The sequence below is a fragment of the Bufo gargarizans genome, chromosome 1, assembly GCF_014858855.1.
Source record: "Bufo gargarizans isolate SCDJY-AF-19 chromosome 1, ASM1485885v1, whole genome shotgun sequence".
Lineage (NCBI taxonomy): Eukaryota > Metazoa > Chordata > Amphibia > Anura > Bufonidae > Bufo > Bufo gargarizans.
This window is the reverse complement of record NC_058080.1, coordinates 75,542,280-75,565,015: the sequence shown is the minus strand read 5'-3', so window position 1 is coordinate 75,565,015 and position 22,736 is coordinate 75,542,280. Positions and strand designations below refer to the sequence as shown.

At 43.4% G+C, this 22,736-nt stretch overlaps 1 protein-coding gene across 3 annotated transcripts in view; it reads left to right on the top strand.

Moving 5' to 3' along the window:
* RAB28 (RAB28, member RAS oncogene family) overlaps nucleotides 1-22,736 on the top strand; it is a 152,691-nt gene that overhangs the window by 29,310 nt on the left and 100,645 nt on the right. For all 3 annotated transcript variants that reach the window (XM_044296454.1, XM_044296444.1, XM_044296465.1), the window contains exons 2-3: nucleotides 2,042-2,138; nucleotides 15,604-15,692. In XM_044296454.1, the coding sequence (XP_044152389.1) occupies nucleotides 2,042-2,138; nucleotides 15,604-15,692 (186 nt within the window). The remainder of the gene's footprint in view (nucleotides 1-2,041; nucleotides 2,139-15,603; nucleotides 15,693-22,736) is intronic.

Sequence of the window (22,736 nt, the reverse complement as noted above, 5' to 3'; positions counted from 1 at the left end):
AGCTTATACAATTTGACCCCATACCGGGCGCGCTTGTTTGGGATGTATTGTTTGAAGCCAAGACGCCCGGTAAAATATATCAGGGACTCGTCTATGCAGATGTTTTGCTCAGGGGTATACAAATCTGCAAATTTGGTGTTAAAGTGGTCTTACAGATACGATTAAAGTACCAATGCTGATTAGCGATATGCTAATCAGCGACTGCGGTGGGCTGGGCGCTAACCGATGCTAACTACCTAACCAAGGGGCCTAAACTAACCTAAAACCTAACCGTCAATACTAGTGGAAAAAAAAAAGGTGACAGTTTACACTAATCACTTTTTTCCCTTTCACTAGTGATTGATTGGGGTCATGGGGGGGGGGGGGGGGTGATCTGTGCTCCTCTGCTGGGACCAACTGATGAAAAGGAACCACCAGAGAGCACAGAAGCCATTTAACACCTTATATTTATAAATCTAGTGTGTTATATGGCTTCTGATTCAATTTTTCAAAAGTCACCAGCCTGCCAGCAATGATCATTGGCTGGCAGGCTGGTGACGAACTGTGGATCCACCAACTTCCTTGCTGTCTTACATTTAGGACATTTTTTGCACGAACATATTTTGTTTCCGTGTCCGTCCAATTTTTTTTCGCGGATAGGATGCGGACTCATTGATTTCAACGGATCTGCAAAAAATTCAGACAGCACACCGTGTGCTGTGCGCGTCAGTATGTCCGTTCTGTATGCCCGCAAAAAAAATAGCACATGTCCTATTCTTGTCCGTTTTAGGCATTTTTACAATGGATACTCAAAAAAAAAAGGGTGGCATGCGGGTGTCATCCGTTTTTTTTGCGGACCGCAAAACACATACGGTCGTGTGCATGTAGCCTAAACCAGATGTAGAAAATGATAAATGACACAGGCCTTTCGGCCCCTCCCCTTCCCCACCCATGCCACGCCCACTTTTGTAGACTTGGCGTGAGCGGGGAAAAGTCACAGATTGCAGTGCAAAGGTCCTTTGTGCCACAATCTGCCCCAGAAATACTCCTAATATAGGCATGCTTCTGGTTAGTAAATGACCCCCTTAGTGCAGAAAAACCACAGTGTACGCTATGTAGCGGCATAGAGGATGAGATCTGACACTTTACTTTATTCTTCTGTGCCGTCATTGACCGGTTGTGCTGATTTTGAAATCCGCAGCAGTTTGTGAGACCCCGCACCTTCTGTAGAGGGGATTTCACTATAGACTTCGATGGGGTTGTTAACAAACAAAAAATCTGCAACATAAAAGGGAAATAGTAAGGATTTATGTGCAGTTTTGATGCTGAGGTCTGCAGAATTTTTAGACATTGTTGCTTGCACACACTGGGTGGCAAATGAAAATTATACATGTAACGCTATTATTATTTTTACTACAATTACTAATAATACTGTTACTACTGCAAGTGCTTCTGTTATTACTAGTACTATTATTATTACAGCTACTACTGCTTTTACTGCCTTTGGTACTATTATTACTACTACTTCTTTTACAGCCTTTGGTACCATTAGTACTACTACTGCTTTTACTGCCTTTTGTACTATTAATACTACTACTGCTTTTACTGCCTTTTGTACTATTAGTACTACTACTGCTTTTACTGCCTTTTGTACTATTAGTACTACTACTGCCATTACTGCCTTTTGTACTATTAGTACTACTACTGCCATTACTGCCTTTTATACTATTAGTACTACTACTGCCATTACTGCCTTTTGTACTATTAGTACTACTACTGCCATTACTGCCTTTTGTACTATTAGTACTACTACTGCCATTACTGCCTTTTGTACTATTAGTACTACTACTGCCATTACTGCCTTTTGTACTATTAGTACTACTACTGCCATTACTGCCTTTTGTACTATTAGTACTACTACTGCCATTACTGCCTTTTGTACTATTATTACAACTGCTATTACCATTATTACTTTTCTTACTACTACGATCATTACCACCACTGATATTATTACTATGACATCCCTCTGAGGTATTACATTTTTCCACCCCTTTCCTTTCAGACCTCGCTGGCCATGCGCTTTGCCCAGGAATCATTCGGGAAGCAGTACAAACAAACAGTGGGGCTGGACTTCTTTCTGAAGAGGATCATGTTGCCAGGTAAGAGTTTTCAGGTTTGTGGGTTCAGTGCCATCTTCTACCCGAGATCCCTAGTGAAGCCTGGCTGCAGCTACCTGGCAGTGCCCACGATATGGCCCGGCTCTCGCCGACTAGAGCAGCTTCCATACGTTCCCCACAAGAACTTCATTGAGCCTTCTGCACAATACCCGGTTCTCTCTTAAAATAATACCTACATCATTTTTATGGCGAAAAAAGGTATTTCTGAGAAACAAAGCATAATGTTATTAATGGAAACGACTAATCTTATACGTGTAAAAAAAAAAAAAAAAAGGTATAATCTAGCTATGTAACCACCAAGTCCTGATATGTGAATGCTGTTTTATGCAAGGCAGCATGAAATTGCTGGCATTTAATAGACCACTAAAATTTAGTGTCCCAAGACGCCCATAAAAATACAGTTTGAGCATTCAAGATGTTTCAGTTCATGGTGCAAAGGAACCATTTAGATGCGAGTTGCAGCACATTGCATGGAAAAAGGGGGATTGCTGACGCTAGTTAACCGGTTTATTGCCAGAGTGGCCTCGAGGCCGCGCAGGATGTATAAGACCGCACACAGTAAGAGGTAGTTTCTGTGCCAACACCTCGGCCCAGTCGGCAGCGGAGATGAGACGCATTGTCTCTGGGTTATTGTCTGCGTTTAGTATTTTTTCCAATTCTTAACACTTTTTACTTTCTCCCCATTGAGAGCTCACGCACTTTTGACCGCGCCGATATGCACATGTATTGGGATCGGTTAGATCAGATGTGTGTCTGTGGGAAATGCATGGCCATAACGTTTTTGGGGGATATCAGAGATATCAGCTGTCTCTTTCTAGGAGAGAACGCTGGGTCCAGCCTACCTCATAGAGAGACCACATGATGGCACTCAGACGTCAGTACTGTCCATCCTGTGGACCATCATGTACCACAGGGCACTGCCCTCAGGAAACTAATATTCTGAATGAAGGGTCTAAAAAAGTCAAAATTTTTATGCAGAAATGTAAACTGCTGCACAGAATCGATCAATCATGTCAGCCCTTATTCCTTTGAGGCTCACAGTCTAGTTCTAAATTATGTTTTTGAAAAGTGGAGGACAGGAAGAAAACCCATGCAAGCATGAGGAGAACCTACAAACTCCTTGCAGATGCTGTCCTTGGTTGACTTTGGATGGTTATGCCCATTCTAATCTGAGGCCTTCATCATGAAGATCTTAGTTTTAGATACGGGTTATGTCCATCTTGACTCAGGCCTGAAAAGTCAACGAATGGAGCTCTTTGATTTCATGACGGACACAGCAGGGGTGTCACAAGTAACCATGGGCCACCACAGCACCCGGTATTGAGAGCACCATTAGCGACTGATTAGTTCAGACACAGTTTTTAGTCAACCATCCTTAGCCCGATGTGGAAGTCACTTCTTGTATGATGTCAGGGATAACTAAAGCTCTTTAGTTCTTCTTCGTTGCTTCTGAGTCGGCTTTTCCCTGTGTGGAGGTGATGGTGGTGGTGGTCTGAGATGCTCCTAATACTTTGCTGGTTCCGATTAGATGTCTGCTCTGTGTAAGTTACTGGAGCGGACTGGCAAAGCTGGTGACCTCCTTCACCAACGTCTAACTACCCTCTGGAGCTGGAAATCAAGCAGCTAGGAAGTGGGGAACAGATGTCCCCTCTAATGATTAAAATACCCCATTGTGGCTCAGAAAGCACTGTCTCTGTGATTATGGAAAGAGGGTGCAGCTCTGGTTTCCACCATTTTCTCTAAAAATAGCACAGCCTGCGCGCTGAATTTTTGTCACTCCTGCCGACATCTACAGTGGCTTCTTTTTTTACTCTTTTAAAGGGCATCTGTCAGCAGTTTTGTACCTATGACACTGGCTGACCTGTTACATGTGCGCTTGGCAGCTGAAGACATCTGTGTTGGTCCCATGTTCATATGTGGCCGCATTGCTGAGAAAAATGATGTTATAACATATGCAAATCAGCCTCTAGGAGCAACGGGGGCGTTACCGTTACACCTAAAGGTTCTGCTCTCTGTGCAACTGCCGCGCCCTCTTCACTTTGACAGGACCAGGCAGTGAAAACGTCATCATGCCTGGCCCTGTCAATTAAAGTGCATAGGGGCGGCCTTCAAACTACCTTCAAAAGCCATTGGGTGACAGCAGTTCCTCCTGAAGCCCCCTGTATACACGCATGTGTTCTCAATAGAGAGTGGGGGTGACCGCTGCTTTGAGAAGGAATGGATCGGGCATGGTGAAATCCAACAGCTCAGTCCCTCCTCCCCTGACATCTACTACTGGGGGGAATCAGGACACCTGCGTACACATTAGGTGGTCGGCCTGTCCTGATGTGTTCGGCACACAGCCATTTAATACGTGTGACCACCTGAAGAAATGGGGATTGCCTGTAACAGACCCTTAATCTCTACTTGAGTCCCAGGCCCATTCATTTTGCACCTTCTAGTATTGAGAAGATTTGATATTACTGTACATCTCAGTCTTCCGTCCAGACTCCTTCTCCATTCACACTGACCTAAAGTTACGTCATCACCAAAGGTCAGACATTCTATATACGCAAGTCCTTACATGGTCCTGATAATGACCCTCTAGCGATCCAGTCTAGTTCTAGTGGATCTGATCATTATGAGCATGCAGAGGTTACGCTCCAGCGTTTCCCAGAAACAAAGATAAAATGTCAACCTATGGCAGAGCGCAAGCAGCATGCCACGGACTAAATCTGTCTGACATTAGTGAAACCTGGAAAGTTCAGGCTGCACACGGAAGAGCGCAGAAAACGTACTTCTTGAGGTATAGAGAATCCTTTCTTTTTACTGCAGCCTTCGTTTGCCTCAGGTGAATGCATCTCCTAATTGTTCGCCCGCTTTACCCGCTTTACCCTAAAAGCTGTTTGCCCGTAGATATTTAAATATACCCGCAGAACCGGAGCTGAGGACAGCAGCCAGCATGTGGATCAGCGCCTGAGGCCTCCACCCTGTGTGTGTGCATTATACCTGTACTGCAAAACTCAGGTTTCTCATTTTAGTACATTTGTATTTCTCAGAATTTTGAACCCAAAGTTGGTGCAAATTGGAAGTGATTTTAATTAGATTTTATTAGGTAGATAGGATTGCCATGCTTCGAGATTTCCAGAGTGTAGATGCAGGGGACTGGCATTGGTCTTTGGAGGGAAGTCAGTTGAGAAAGATTGTAGATATAGGATTCATCGGACCATAAGACGCACCTCAGGTTTAGGGTCCATTCACACGTCCGTTGTTTCTTTCCTGATCTGTTCCGTTTTTTGCGGAACAGATCTGGACCAGATCTGTACCCATTCATTTTCAATGGGTCCTGAAAAAAAATCTAACATTGTGCTGTCCGATTTTTTTCAGGACCCATTGAAAATTAATGGGTACAGATCTGGTCCAGATCTGTTCCGCAAAAAACGGAACAGATCAGGAAAGAAACAACGGACTTGTGAATGGGACCCTAAGACAAAAAAAAAATTTGAAAAAATGTTTTCTACTTATTAAAACTTTCCTGGTGGTTTAATGAACTTAGAGGGTCCAGTGTCAGTAACTTACACACACAGCACTGCTGCATGCACACCAGACAAGCACAGCACTGCTACATGCACACCACAAACGCAGCACTGCTACATGCACACCACAAACGCAGCACTGCTACATGCACACCACAAACGCAGCACTGCTACATGCACACCACAAACGCAGCACTGCTACATGCACACCACAAATGCAGCACTGCTACATGCACACCACAAACGCAGCACTGCTACATGCACACCACAAACGCAGCACTGCTACATGCACACCACAAACGCAGCACTGCTACATGCACACCACAAACGCAGCACTGCTACATGCACACCACAAACGCAGCACTGCTACATGCACACCACAAATGCAGCACTGCTACATGCACACCACAAACGCAGCACTACTACATGCACACCACAAACGCAGCACTGCTACATGCACACCACAAACGCAGCACTGCTACATGCACACCACAAACGCAGCACTGCTACATGCACACCACAAACGCAGCACTGCTACATGCACACCACAAATGCAGCACTGCTACACGCACACAGCCAGGGGCATAGCTACCATAGAAGCAGAGGAAGAGTCTGCTACGGGGCCCAAACTTGGGAAGGGGCCTGGGTGGAGGACAAATGGATTCATTTTCAGGGCCTAGGGAGCGGCGAGTATGGTGCTCCTAGTCCTAGCACTTGTCTTACTCACCGCTGCCTGGTCTTCTTCTCCAGGCGCCTGTGCTGCACTAAGTCCTGAAGCTGTGCACTGCGAGGACGGGATGTAGTGCGTGTAGGAGCGAACTATGGCCTGAGGCTGTGCAACGTCGAGTCACAGTGCAGTGTAGTGCGTGCCTAGATGCAGTGCCGCACAAAGAGTGGAGGTGCCATAGGACGAGAAGAGAGGAGAGTATTTTTTATTTTTTTTGTCTGGTCCGAGGTCTGCATTAAGGGGATGAGGGAGTTCCAGTTAAAAAAATTTCAGGGCCCAGTCAGTTCTAGTTACGCTATTGCACACAACAAACTTTTCTGGTACTCAGCCTTACAACATGCGCACACATAGACAAAGGGGGCATCTTCAGTAACAGACCTGCTGTACATCTCATTTTCCTGCACTTCCCATCTGACCCCGCTCACCGGTGACATCATGGAAGGTCATTGCAGGGCAGAGCTTTCGCCCCGGCTTTTATCTCTCAACTCGGAGAGGACCTTCTAGAGGTTTTTCTTTTTTCTGTCACAGTCCTTTTGCTGCCTGTTCAGCCTCCTCTCCTGCCTGCGCACAAATCGGTGTCAGTCAAGGAGAGAGAGGTGAGTAACATCTGTAATCCTACTGATCATCTGGAATAGGGGCACTGCACAACCTGCCATTTTTTTTTTAGCTTTATTAGTGAAATGACTTTAATCCAGCACCTATAATCCATAAAGCCTGATAATCAGACCCTTGGTTACTAGTACAATATAAGGTGGAAGATCACGTGGTGGATGAATTTCCAAACTGGTTCGTTCTGCTGAAATTACAAAATCAGAATTACAGGTGTTGTTCTTGCTCACAGTTTATTCTGGTTTTCTACCTTATAGTTTAAGTTTTATACATTTTTATGGCTGATATTATTTGATAATCTGGCGCCTGTCCGGTCCCCAATGAAATTTTACTGTATGCACAGAAGGAGCTGAGCAGATTGATGTTGGCACAGAAGGAGCTGAGCAGATTGATGTTGGCACAGAAGGAGCTGAGCAGATTGATGTTGGCACAGAAGGAGCTGAGCAGATTGATATTGGCACAGACGGAGCTGAGCAGATTGATGTTAGCACAGAAGGAGCTGAGCAGATTGATGTTGGCACAGAAGGAGCTGAGCAGATGGATGTTGGCACAGAAAGAGCTGAGCAGATTGATGTTGGCACAGAAGGAGCTGAGCAGATTGATGTTAGCACAGAAGGAGCTGAGCAGATTGATGTTGGCACAGAAGGAGCTGAGAAGATTGATGTTGGCACAGAAGGAGCTGAGAAGATTGATGTTGGTACAGAAGGAGCTGACCAGATTGATGTTGGCACAGAAGGAGCTGAGCAGATTGATGTTGGCACAGAAGGAGCTGACCAGATTGATGTTGGCACAGAAGGAGCTGAGCAGATTGATGTTGGCACAGAAGGAGCTGAGCAGATTGATAGTTTTGTAGGAGAAGAATTTGTATAACTTGTAAGTTTTTCATTTAAATCTCTGCTCTGTCAATGCTTAGGAGTCCAGTGGGCGGTCCTATCAGCGATTGACAGCCCTTTCTGTATAGTGCAAGGAGTGCCCACGTGACTTCTAGGCAGTGAAAGAGCTGAGGCCTAAAATAATAAAATACAAATTTTACAGAATCTTTTCCCATAAAACTACATATCAATCTGCTCAGCTCCTCCTGATCTAGAACATGCTGCCTGTAGATTGACTGACTGTATTTCCTGGCGATAAATTCACTTTAAGAACATTTATATACTCTGACACCAGTTCTATAATGTACAATATCTTACTAATACCGTATAATTTACAGTGACTTTTCTAAACCTTCATGCTGGATTTTATATTTGATGAATGACAAAAAAAAAGCTTTGGTTTTACACAGTGACATAGTTTATAAGGCTAAAAAAAGAACCATCCCGTTCAGCCTATTCCTCATCCTGGGGAAAAGAATCAGACTAAGGCTACTTTCACACTTGCGTTTGATCGGATCCGTTCTGAACGGATCCGATCATATTAATGCAGACGGAGGCTCCGTTCAGTACGGATCCGTCTGCATTAATAACTTAGAAAAATTTCTAAGTGCGAAAGTAGCCTGAGCGGATCCGTTCAGACTTTCAATGTAAAGTCAATGGGGGACGGATCCGCTTGAAGATTGAGCCATATGGTGTCATCTTCAAGCGGATCCGTTCCCATTGACTTACATTGTAAGTCTGGACGGATCCGTCCGCCTGGCCGTGCGGAGGCGAGCGGAGCGGAGGCTGAACGCCGCCAGACTGATGCAGTCTGAGCGGATCCGCATCCATTCAGACTGCATCAGGGCTGGACGGAAGCGTTCGGGTCCGCTCGTGAGCTCCTTCAAACGGAGCTCACGAGCGGACAGCAGAACGCTAGTGTGAAAGTAGCCTAAGGCCTCATGCACACGACTGTTGTTATGTTCCGTTCCGCAAAATGGGGTTCCGTTGTTCCATGATCCGTTTTTGTTTCCGTGTGTCTTCCTTTATTTTTGGAGGATCACCAGACATGAAGGAAAGTAAAAAAAAGTCTAAGTCAAGTTTGCCATGCAAATGATAGGAAAAAAACGGACGCGGATGACAATCTCGTGTGCCTCCGCCTTTTTTCACGGACCCATTGACTTGAATGGGTCCATGAACCATTTTCTGTGAAAAAAATAGGACAGGTTATATTTTTTGGACGGACTGAAACCACGGATCACGGACGCTGATGACAAACGGTGCATTAGCCGAGTTTTCAACTGACCCATTGAAAGTCAATGAGTCAACAGAAAATCACGAAAAACTGAACAACGGACACGGAATGAAACAACGGTCGTGTGCATGAGGCCTAATGCCCTTAATCAGCGACCCCTCTCTAGTAGCTATAGCCTGTAATATTATTACGCTCCAGAAATACGTCCAGGCCCCTCTTGAATTCCTTTATTGTACTCACCATCACCACCTCCTCCGGCAGAGAGTTCCATAGTCTCACTGCTCTTACCGTAAAGAATCCTCTTCTATGTTTGTGTACAAACCTTCTTTCCTCCAGACGCAGAGGATGTCCCCTCGTCACAGTCACAGTCCTGGGGATAAACAGATGATGGGAGAGATCTCTGTACTGACCCCTGATATATTTATACATAGTAATTAGATCTCCCCTCAGTCGTCTTTTTTCTAAAGTGAATAACCCTAATTTTGATAATCTTTCAGGGTACTGTAGTTGCCCCATTCCAGTTATTACTTTAGTTGCCCTCCTCTGGACCCTCTCCAGCTCTGCTATGTCTGCCTTGTTCACAGGAGCCCAGAACTGTACACAGTACTCTAAGGCCTTATTCACATGACCGTAGGTGTCCCGTTGCCGTATTGCGGACTGCATATGCGGATCCGCAATGCACAGGCACCGTTTCGTGTGCATTCCGCATCACGGATGCAGACCCATTAACTTGAATGGGTCCGCAAATCGGGAGATGCGGAACGGAAGCACGGAACGGAACACTACAGTAGTGTTCTGCTCAGTACTTCTGTTCCGCAAAAAGATAGAACTTGTTCTATCTTTTTGCGGAACGGACTGATCGCGGACCCCATTTAAGTGAATGGGTCTGCGATCCGCATGCGGCTGCCCTGCGGTCCGCAGCACGGGCACGGAGCCCTTATGTTCGTGTGAATGAGCCCTAATATTGTATTTTTATTTTTAGTAAAAAATTAAGGGGGATATTTATCAAGACTGGGCTTTTTTTTTTTTTTTCGTCCGGTCTTGATTCCCCCTGCGCCGCCAGAGTATGTGACAAAGGAATGTAGAGACGCACGCCTCATAGATTTGTCGCATCCTCCTGCTCGCCGCTCGACAGTCTGAAATCGATGGCATTGATTTCTCCTTTTTTATTCACAACAGAAAACTGGCGTGAGTAAAGATAAATGCGGCAGACCTAGCCTTTACCACGTCCCTTTCTCGCTACTCCGTGAAGGAGAAAAAGTCGCAGAATTTGCTGTAAATATGTAACTCACATAAGTAAATGTCCCCCTAAGGGCTCATGCACACAAACTTATTTTCTTTCTGTGTCCGTTCCGTTTTTTTTTTTTTTTGCGTATACGGAACCATTCATTTCAATGGGTCTGCAAAAAAAATGGAAGTTACTCCGTGTGCATTCCGTTTCCGTATGTCCGTATCTCCGTTCTGCAAAAAATAGAACATGTCCTATTATTGTTCACATTACGGACAAGGATAGGACTGTTCTATTAGGGTCCGGCTGTTCCGTTCCGCAAAATACGGAATGCACACGGACGTCATCCGTATTTTTTGCGAACCGCAAAATACATACGCTCGTGTGCATGAGGCCTAAGAGTGAGAAAAAAAATGATGTACGATTTCAAATTGTAAAATGTAATCATATTAACCTGAAATAAAAAACTTTGTGATTAATATTACACCTGTGTTATTATGTTATCACTGTTATCAGTTTTGCTCCACTGCAGTTTGGGAGGATTTGATGAGACTAGAGCATCCCGTCAAAATGATAGTTGCTTTTTTTTTTTTTTTTTTTTTTTTTTTTTTGTCATTTTTAGATTTTTTTTTTCCCCCTTAGGGTTATGGGTAATGAATGTGACACACCTATAGTAATTGATATCATTTTTGGAAATGTAATTTTTTTCTGTACAGTTGATATTTTATACAACTTTTAGGCAAACTCAGAAATAGACGGTCATTTTCTGAATCCACCACCCAAGAGCTGGGCATACCAGGAGCACAGGAGGGTCCTACAAGGCTTTGCAGAAGAGATGTCGCCGACGCTGAAGGCGTTAATTGTGCAGCGACTCTCAGAAATATTTTTGGAGAAGATTACAGTGCAAATACCGTCCTATGCTGGAATGCCTGTAACCCGCCGGGCTGTGTAGTCTAGAGGCAGTCACTGTGCACATTTTATGGCTTCATACGGTGCACCGCTGAATCAGGGGCTGCAGAAAGAGATTTGTTCTCTTCACAGACAAAATACCTCCAGGAAGTTTGTGGGCACCGGCCAGCAGAAAGGTCTCCACTGTGCAGGAGATATTTTAAGCCCTTCGTGCTAGAAGTGGGCAGGCGCGTGTTTTCACTTACATTTTGGCCATGCAGCACTTAAATTTTAGGTTAACCAAAGAACCTAGCATAATTTTACGAGTTTACTGACTGAATTTCAGGGTGGCTTTATACAAATAATCAAATGTACCCTGTCCACAATCACAACTTCAGTCTACTTTCTCCGATGGGCCATCCAGAAGGCTATTTTTTGCTAGGCAGCTGGAATAGATTGACTGCAGCAGTCTAATTCCACGCTGTATTTCGGTTTTTATGCAAGCGTTGGGTATTTACATCACCATGTGCATATGATACATATTTAGGTGTAGGCACAGATCACTTTTGTGCACAATGATCACTCTTGATTAAGGTCTCGTGCACGCAGATCCGATTTGATTTTCGGTCCAAAAAATGTATAAAATTTCTTCCGTTTTTTGTGTTTTTCTGATAATTGATAACCGATGGCATTGGTCATCCAGAGAGCGCTATGAGATCATGAATTGTTAGGGCTCTCATCTTTACTTCCTTTTTACACAAGGACTGCAGGCATTCAGCACTTGAGGTCCCAACAGGACTGGCACTTTATACTTACCTGCACGCCGCTGCTGGCATTGTAGAGGCGGCGCAATGTTATTACAGCTTCTTCTACCGCTCACTTGGATGGGATGGAGAAGATGTAATTACTTTAGACCACCATAACAATGTCGACTGCGTGCAGGAGGTAGGCACTGAAGAGGAAGCCGCACTCAAACCAGCAATGTGGCCCTTCAAACAGCTCGTCGGTGGTGGTTCCAGGAGTCAGACCCCTGCCAAACCAATATTCATGACTTCTCCTCAGGATAGGTCATCAAGATTGGAAAACTGGAGAATCCACAGTGTAAGATTTTAATGCAATTACTGCATTTTTGTAGAAATTACTAGTTACTGTGTAGCCTAGGTCAAAATAAAAGCAATAATTTAAAATGAGTTCTGATTTTTATTTTTTTTCTCATTCATTTAGGCCTCTTTCAGACGGGCGTTGTGGGAAAATATGCGGGTGCGTCGCGTGAGAAAAATCGTGCGTGTTTGGTACCCAAACCCGAACTTCTACACAGAAGTTCGGGCTTGGCATCGGTGTTCTGTAGATTGTCTGTCTTATTTTCCCTTATAACATGGTTATAAGGGAAAATAATAGCATTCTGAATACAGAATGCATAGTAAAACAGCGCTGGAGGGGGTTAAAAAAAAATAAAACAATAATTTAACTCACCTTAGTCCAGTTGATCGCGCAGCCCGGCTTCTCGTCTGTCTCCTTTGCTGAACAGGACTTGTGGTGAGCATTCATTGCAGGAACAGGACCTGTGGTGAGCATTCATTGCAGGAACAGGACCTGTGGTGAGCATTCATTGCAGGAACAGGACCTGTGGTGACGTCACTTCGGTCATCACATGATCCATCACCATGGTAAAAGATCTTGTGATGGATCATGTGATGACAGGAGTGACGTCACCACAGGTCCTGTTTAGCAAAGGAGACAGACGAGAAGCCGGGCTGCGCGATCAACTGGACTAAGGTGAGTTAAATTATTGTTTTATTTTTTTTAACCCCCTCCAGCCCTATTGTACTAAGCATTCTGCATTCAGAGTGCTATTATTTTCCCTTATAACCATGTTATAATGGAAAATAATAATAATCTGGTCCCGATCGTCTCCTAGCAACCGTGTGTGAAAATCGCACCGCATCCGCACTTTTCATGTAACCCTATTCACTTCTATAGGGCCTGCGTTACGTGAAAAACGCAGAATATAGAACATGCTGCAATTTTCACGCAACGCACAAGTGATGCGTGAAAATCACCGCTCATGTGAACAGCCCCATAGAAATGAATGGGTCGGTATTCAGTGCGGGTGCAATGCGTTCAACTCACGCATCGCATCCGCCCGGAATACTCGCCCGTGTGAAAGGGGCCTTAGGCTTTCTTCACACATTTTTTGGAAATCTTTTTTACATCATGGTATAGCCAGAGCATGCTGAATAAAAAAATAATAATAAAATAAATAAATAGACCCAAAAATAGTGGGGAAAAAAAAAAAAAAAGTTTGTGGTGTGTTTCATAATTCCCAATAATGCTCATAGACAGCTATCCCCTTCTTCCCCTCCCTCCACCAAAGAAAAAAGTCCAGCAAAAGTCAGCAAAACCACCACAAAACCTGTATAAAACCATCCATCCTTCGCTTCCGCACCTATTTTTATTTTTTTGGGGGAGCATTTTTAGTATGTTTTTTTTTGGCTTGTGAAAAGGTTATGAAATTCATATTTTTTTTTTCTCAAGCATTTTTTTGGGGATGATGGTTTTAGTCACATAACGTTTTACTTCCCCAGAAAAGTCTATGGGAAGCAGTGTTTGTAGGGAGTTTTATTATGTCCTATGGGCTATCATATAATATCTAGCTGCTGTGTTTTTTGCAATAAACAAATTTGACATTTTTTTGGGGGGAAAAAAACAATAAAGGCGTGTGCAGCTAGAAAATGACCTACATGCTTTTATGTTTAACATAGTTCTAAAGAATTTTTGATTATATTATTTTAAATTTTCCATTTCAATATCTATATTTAAACAAAAACCATAAAAACCTGCAGTTTTTGTACTGGCTACTAACCCTAATACTTTACTGTAGATATCTGCTAATCTGTACACACAGAGGTGATATGACAGATAAGACAGGATCCACCATTCACGATAGATGATTGTCAGAGCTTATCTATTCTTTCCTTGTACAATGACTTCTGCACAGATCACACAGCAGGCCTAGAAAACTCTCTCATAGAAGTCAACGAGGTCCTCTCCTGACCATTGTATCTATGGACCTTGGGGCTACAGTAAAGCAATTTTTTTAATGCTTTGTAAATGCTGTTAAGAATAGCCCAGGCAAGATGGCCGCCCCCATAATAATGTTCAGGAAATAGAATAAGAACTCGGCAATCAGAAAATAAAGAGATAAAAAGGAGATGTGCTGCTATCTGGTTTTAACTGGCAGATAACATTTTGGTGACCCATTTTCTTTAATGTTACATTTTGGTGCAGGTGGGAGACCATTCAACTTGACATAAATGCAGGTCATCTGGAAGGGGGCAAATATTTACTAATAGCATTGTAAATCCTAAAATATGTTGTACTGCAGTGACATGTCCTTATTTAAGGCCTAAAGGGGTTGTCTGAAATTAACTTAATAAAAAAAAAAAAAAAAAGCTTGGAATTGTGTGAAATAATCAAAATAAGTCACACTTCCCTTACACATCCACCACCACTTCCGGTGAGATGCTGCTCTGTCCCCCCGCTGCTTACATTCGATGTACACATACTGACTGGTCAAGCGGTGATTGGCTGAGCAGTTATTTCCTGTGTGTCAAGGGAACAGGAAGCAGAGACCAGTGGGGACCAAGAAGCACTGGAAAGGGAATGGCTGGGGATCTGTACGGGGACTTCTTTTGTTATAATTTTTTTTACCGATCTGAGCCTATTTTCAAACATTTTAATCTGCTGGACAACCCCTTTTAAAGAGGACCTTTCATGGTTTTGTATTAATTGCGATAAATACCTTTACTTGGGGGATACCTCCCGCTGATGCTACCACCCTGTCTGTTTTTTTTTTCAAATATCGCTCCTACGCCCCGCTGTGCCCCCGTGCAGTTTTCCCACTCAGTATGTTTATACTGAGCATTGGTACAGGGAGGAGGAGACTCCAGGGTTTCTCAATGGGCGTCTCCTTCTCCCTGGCTGTGCCGCAATCCAATCACAGCGCAGAGCGTCACAGCCAGTGAGAAGGAGACACCCATTGTGAAACCCTGGCGTCTCCTCCTCCCTGTACCGATGCTCAGTATTAGCATACTGAGCTTGAAAACTACGGGGGCACAGCGGGGTGCAGGAGCAATATTTTAAAAAATCAGGCAGGGTGGCAGCATCAGCGGGGGGTATTCCCCAAGTAAGGCATCTTGCACACGAACTATATGGATTAGGTCCGGATGCGTTCAGGAAATAACCATAAAAGGTCCTCTTTAACATACAAAAAGGTCAGAACGTGGAGGATTAATTTCTGAAAAAGTTGTGTAATTATTTATGTATTATTTAAATATTACACTGACAGTTTTATTTATTTATTTTTTATTTTAGGAAATTTAAATGTTACTCTTCAAGTGTGGGACATTGGAGGACAAACGATAGGAGGCAAAATGCTGGATAAATATATTTATGGAACCCAGGTATTGTAATGAAGAGTCCCTGCTCTGATCACACCGGCATGCAGTCTACTGACCGCGCTATCCTCTCGCTACACCTCACTGTTTCTTTTTCTCTCTGTCTTTCTATTTTCCTTAGTGATTTCTTGTTTCCTTTTTTCTTAATCTTTTATGTTTATCCTTTCTTTATTTCTCTCTCTTCTTTCTTTCTTTCTTTCTTTCTTTCTCACTTTTCTTTCTTTCTTTCTTTCTTTCTTTCTTTCTTTCTTTCTTTCTTTCTTTCTTTCTTTCTTTCTTTCTTTCTCACTTTTCTTTCTTTCTTTCTTTCTTTCTTTCTTTCTCACTTTTCTTTCTTTCTTTCTTTCTTTCTTTCTTTCTTTCTTTCTTACTTTTCTTTCTTTCTTTCTTTCTTTCTTTCTTTCTTTCTTTCTTTCTTTCTCACTTTTCTTTCTTTCTTTCTTTCTTTCTTTCTTTCTTTCTCACTTTTCTTTCTTTCTTTCTTTCTTTCTTTCTTTCTTTCTCACTTTTCTTTCTTTCTTTCTTTCTTTCTTTCTTTCTCACCTTTCTTTCTTTCTTTCTTTCTTTCTTTCTCACCTTTCTTTCTTTCTTTCTCACCTTTCTTTCTTTCTTTCTCACCTTTCTTTCTTTCTCACCTTTCTTTCTTTCTTTCTTTCTTTCTTTCTTTCTTTCTTTCTTTCTCACCTTTCTTTCTTTCTTTCTCACCTTTCTTTCTTTCCTTCTTTCTTTCTCACTTTTCTTTCTTTCTCTTTTTCTCTCTCTTTCTAACTTTTCCCCCCTTTTTTATTCTTTCTCTCTCACTGTCTTTACTTTTCTCTCTCCACTCTTTCTTTATTTTTCCATGGCACTCTCTTAAACGCATTTTTTTCTCCTTCTGTCCCAATTTTCCTTCCCTCTTTCCTCGCTTCTGGATGTCTTTCTGTTATTGTTTTCTGCCTTTCTCCTTCCCTCTTCATTCCTGTTCTTTCCTGTATTTATTACTTTTTTTCTCTGTTATTGTCACTTATTCTTGTCTATTTTCCCTTTCTTTTCTCCCCTGTGTCTATAGAATCCGTTTCTTGCACCCTCTCTGTAGCATTGTGTGTAGTACCTTCTTTTCTTCATAAGATGAAACTTTCATAAAATGTCCTGTATATCCACCATTAAGAATTCTGTAAGAGATTGCCTAATAAACTCACTTTTACGACCCGCGCATTAATAGAACCACTCACTCTCCTCCACTTAGCTCCAGTTTTATAACAACATACTCACAAAAGAGATATTAATTGCACATTAGTCTTTTATTCTTTCTAGACTAGTTTTGGGGGAGAATGCTTGTAAAATACCTTACAGAGGAAAAGAGGCATAAAATGCACTGACCAGGATGTTGCATGCCTGAGCGCTTTTACTTTATTGCAAATCCAATGTACGTTGCAAAGTAAGACTCCCATTCTAAGGAGCAATAAGGTTTAATATTAATATAATTTGGATTTATGTAGAGATGTAGTAAAGCTGTCTTGACCTGGCTTTCCAGTTCAGCACTACGAACGGCCTTGTTTGCAGATCCCCAGCTGTTACAGGGAGACGGCTTCTCATTTCCAGGCATTGTGGCTTGGGTCAGATGTGCAAATCTCAGTAATTAGTGGAGGATTTTTTGGGAAATCAACACCACAGGTACAATTTTCAGAGCACACGTCCCCTGGAGAGAGAAAGTGGGAGAAAAATAAGTGAAATAAGTAAAAGAGGAAATTAACAATGATCCTACACCCCGAGTGTAATCATAAAGCGCTAGGATGCTGTGGAAGTAGTGGAACAGAGCCGTAAAAGAACAGATACAAATTACATGTTGGCTTAATAGCTTTAAACCAATGTTTCCATTCTTTTATTTCATTGTATGTTTAGTCATTTTGCCACTATGTACTGTAGTTATTATAAAAGGATGCAAATCTTGTGTTACAGCTCATGTAACGAGACGTGAACAGTAAAATTCCATTAATAGGGCTGACAAAAATTCTGGAATGTCTGCCTTCCAAAAACAAAAAGTGAATAGCGTTAAAAGGGTATTGCATCCAAAATGAGGATGTGCAAATCGGTTCTGTCAGTCCCAAATTTTTTTGTGATTTGTTTCGGATGAATGACGGAGGGAGATACTAGTATGCTACTCTGGGTTTCTCGACAATATATGTGCGTTGTCTGGTGAGTACTTTCTCATTATGGAGAGCACCTAGTATGCGTAATACGTCAGTGGAGTATTGTAGGCCAGGCAATGCTCCTCTGAGTTTCTTGGAAAGCTGTTCAAATTAGCGTACCTAAGCCTATCTGATCCCAGCATATCGAAGTTGTGCTAATGTTCATATACTTTTCCCAGAAACCCACAGGAACTCTGCCTAACCTACAATAGACGTCACGTATCTAAACTAGTCTTTATAATATAAATAGTACCTACCCAGAGCCCCCCCCCCCCCCCCCTTAAAAAAAAAAAAAAAAGCTGATTTTATCTGCTTTGCTCTGAGGACTTTTGTCCTGAAAAAGCTAGTTGCAGGTGTGAGGCTGGCTTAGTTATTTTCCTAGTTTTGCTACATAAGTATGTTGAGCAATGACTGGAAGGTTATGATGTAGCTGTTAAACACTCAGCTTTGTTTTTGTTAAATCCTTTTGAAAAGAAAACTGGACTACATGTGGTTTTCATTTGCAGATGTCTCTTTATTTGTCTGAAATGAATTGCATAAATATTTGGGCTTGTTAGAAATTAGAATGAGCAAATAAATTTTACCATTTTGGGATTCATTTCAGATAAATCAGAGCGAGACCCCCAGAGCGTACTAGAGACTTTCTGTAATAAGAGAGTAGTACCCCCCAGGTATATATATATATATATATATATATATATATATATATATATTATATATCTCCCTGAGAAACCCAGAGTGGCGAACTAGGCTCTCTCTCCCCCTTCCACTTTGGTTCAAGTAGAATGGATTTGTGTCCCAACCAAATTTTTTTGAAAAACTTGGTGAATCTGAAACTAACCGAATCTTCTGAAAAATTTGGCGAACCTGAAATGAACTGAATCTTAAAAAGTTTGCCCATCTGTAATCTAAAAGCATGTATCACCTTTCCCATGTATATATCCAATGGAGGTCTGAGCACAGGGACTCCTACCAGTAACCAGAATGGAAGACTAATGTTCCCCATTCCTTTCGGCCATAAGTGGCTAGGAGGAGACTGACTAGAATAGTGGTCGTGCATTCACATGACTGTTGGAAAGAGCTGAGCACAGCATTCAGAGTCTAGGTGACAAAATGGTTGAAAAACTTTCCTGGGGCACACAAATAGGAGACGCACACTTCTTCAGGACCATGTGCGTCTGGATGGTACATGGACAGTGCAGCAGAGTAACATAGTACATAAGGCCGAAAAAAGACATATGTTCATCCAGTTCGGCCTGTTATCCTGCAAGTTGATCCAGAGGAAGGCAAAAAAAAAACTGTGAGGTAGAAGCCAATTTTCCCCACTTAAAGGAGTTGTCCGGGTTCAGAGCTAAACCAGGACATACCTCCATTTTCACCCCGACAGCCCCCCTGACATGAGCATCAGAGCAGTTCATGCTCCGATGCTCTCCTTTGCCCTGCGCTAAATCGCGCAGGGCAAAGGCATTTTTTGGAGATCCGGTAACGTACTGGGCTCTCCATGGGGCTGCCAGGAAGCCTGGTGATGTCACCGGCACTGATGGGCGGGACTTAGTGCTGCCCTCGCCAGTAAAATGGCTAGGGCAGCGCTAAAGCCCGCCCATCAGAGCCGGTGACGTCACCGAACACACTGCCGGGCGGAGGTTTCCGTCCGGCAATGTGTTATTGAAAACAAAAGAGACCTTGCCCTGCGCGATCTAGCGCAGGGCAAGGGAGCGCCATGCTCCGATGCTAGCCTCAGTGGGGCTGCCTGGGTGAAAATAAGGGTATGTCCGGGTTCAGCTCTGAACCCAAACAACCCCTTTGAGGGGGAAAAAAATTCCTTCCCGACTCCAATCAGGCAATCAGAATAACTCCCTGGATCAACGACCCCTCTCTAGTAGCTATAGCCTGTAATATTATTACGCTCCAGAAATACATCCAGGCCCCTCTTGAATTCCTTTATTGTACTCACCATCACCACCTCCTCAGGCAGAGAGTTCCATAGTCTCACTGCTCTTACCGTAAAGAATCCTCTTCTATGTTTGTGTACAAACCTTCTTTTCTCCAGACGCAGAGGGTGTCCCCTGCTTTATAAAGGCTCTGACACCGCAACCCCACAGATCCGCTGTTTCGGGCAGGCATTAATGCCGGAACCTAAACAGAGGGCGGACAGCTCAGTTCACAATTTAGTTTCTAGCGCTGATGTAGCGCAGCTCAGCTCCCACTCATTTGAATATGAACTGAGCTACAGCTCCCCGGCACAACCACTACATAGTGGACACAGCCTTTTGCTTCTGGCTCAGTCCATGTTGTAGCTTCCGTGCCAGCGAATGCACAAAACAGCTGATTGACGGCGGTGTCAGGTGTTGGATCTCCACAGATCTGGTATCAATAACCTATCCAAAGTGTGAAAACTGGAAGATTTTAAGATTGTTTTATTGGTATAGTCACATAAAATAAAACTTCAGAAAGTAAAAAAAAAACTAAAAAATGATTTTAATAATTTTCTGATGATATAGTCCCTTGACCGTATGTGAAAGAAAATTGAAAAACAAAACTGGATTTTCAGTCCATTTTCCGCCACACATGTGGTAGTGGAGTTTACAGCAGTCGTTAAGAAGGCGCTCATTACACAGTGGGCTGAATTACATTAACCATGTAGCCGGATAGGGAAAGGAAGCCGTAGGTCGTCTGGATTTCACATACAGTCACCTGAAGTATTTGACGTCACTCCAGATGGCAAAAAAAATATTAGTCAAATATTATTTTATGTGTAAAAAGGAGTTTTCACATTTTACTGTTGAAATCTAGGTATTTTCTACATTTATTACCAGACAACTTGGCAAATAGTTTGCTTTGCTGAATTTGTACGGTTGTTGTGAGAAGAAAAAGGCAAAACCAGTGCAGCAGACTGAAAACCAGTATATATCAGCAGGTGACCAGTAGATCACATTAGGTTTGGCTTTGTAAGAGAAAAATAAATAAGAGTGAAAGGGTATCTGTCAGCAGTTTTGTACCTATGACACTGGCTGTTATATCTGTACTTGGCAGCTGAAGACATCTGTGTTGGTCCCATGTTCACACGTGTCCGCATTGCTGAGAACTATGATGTTTTAATATATGTAAATGAGCCTCTAGGAGCAACGGGGGTATTGCCATTACACCTAGAGGCTCTGCTCTCTCTGCAACTGCCGCGTCCTCTGCACTTCGATTGACAGGGCCAGACAGTGTAAACGTCATCACACCTGGTCCTGTTAATCGAAGTGCAGAGGATGCGGCAGTTGCAGAGAGAGCAAAGACTCTAGGTGTAACAGACACGCCCCCATTGCTCCTAGAGACTCATTTGCATGTAATAAAACATCATTTTTGCTCAGCAATGTGGACACATATGAACGTGGGACCAACACAGATGCCTTTGGCTGCCAAGCGCACATGTAACAGGTCAGCCAGTGTCATAGGGACAGATCTGCTGACAGATGCCCTTTAAGGCAGATTTTCTTTTGCCATCCTTGCAAAAGTCTTAAAGCTGATCTGTCAGCTGGATAAGGGACAATAAACTGTGGTACTACATGAGGACTAGTCCCTAGTCACTGCTGAGCATATAATGGAGTGGACGTTCTGAGCGTGAGCTTAGTGGTCTGGAAGTATTTCAGTGTATTCCAGAGCTTTGTGGAGCAGTGATCTGGACTCGTGTAATAGTGCCTAATCCGGCTGATTCCCCAGCTATACACATGATGGCTATCAATTGAGTTTGCATTCGGCCAACAGTGGTCTTCTCAGATCTCCCCATTAAATTGCACAATCGGCCAGCGGGCATGTCTACTTGGTAGTCAAGGAGAAGAGCAACAGCCAGACAATTCTGGAGACTGCTTATCACCAGGTAGGACACAGTATACAGTATATGCCCACATATACATTAGATTGCTGGAAGGTGCCGCTAATATTTATCGAATGTGTATAAGCAGCTTTCCCCAGTCGTCTCCATGACAGCACATCCTGAGACTGACTTCCTCTGATAAGACAGGAAAAAACACAGATAGGTTTAAAAACCCCACCCCTACCCCTCATCGCCAGTGTTTTTTCCTGTCCTGTCAAGGAAGGAAGACCAGAGAGGTGCTGGGAGCTAGCCTAATTTTAATACCCAGATCATCTTGCACTGCAGACCGGAGGTCGGTTTTAGCGGCCCGGCTCTTCCCTCCTCCTGTGTGGTCTGTGCCCAGGCCCCTTATTTGTACGGTGGCCACAGCAAATCTCCCTCCTGCGGCGGTCCAGGAGGGCTTAATGCGGAATGGAACCCGCCGGGTGATGACGTGAGACACCGAGGGGGCGGGGCTTAGCGTTTAAAGGAGGGCAATGCCGGTGCCAACATGGCGCCCATCGTTCTCACCCTGCCTGCAGTCTCTGGCGTTTCTGTGGACGGTAACTGTAAACATGAGTGCCCCTACCACCACTGGCTCCGGATCTGAGCCCACCACTACCCTGAGTTCTGTGAGTAGCCTGTCTCAGGCAACCTCCTTATATTATACTTACCCTGTAGTGGTTGACCCTTCTCTCCCTTGTATGTTGCAGGGAGTAAAGGAGTCTTCCTCTTCTGCCAAGGTTAAACCCAGGAAGTGTGGTGTCTGTTCTAAACAACTACCTTCCTCAGGGTCAAAACCTTTATGCAAAGAGTGTACCGCGTCTGTTGTCAAGTCCGAATAATCTAGTCTGCTGGAGAAGATTAAGTCCATGGTTAGAGTGGAAGTTCAATCTGCCCTGGCACCCCAGGACCCTCCCCCACCACCATAGACCGTGTTCCTCTAGGGATCTTATGTATGTGGGAAGTGATTCCGATTCCGTGAATCCTGAACTATTGGATCCTGAGATCTTGGATAAATCTCAAGAATCCAATGAAGGTAAC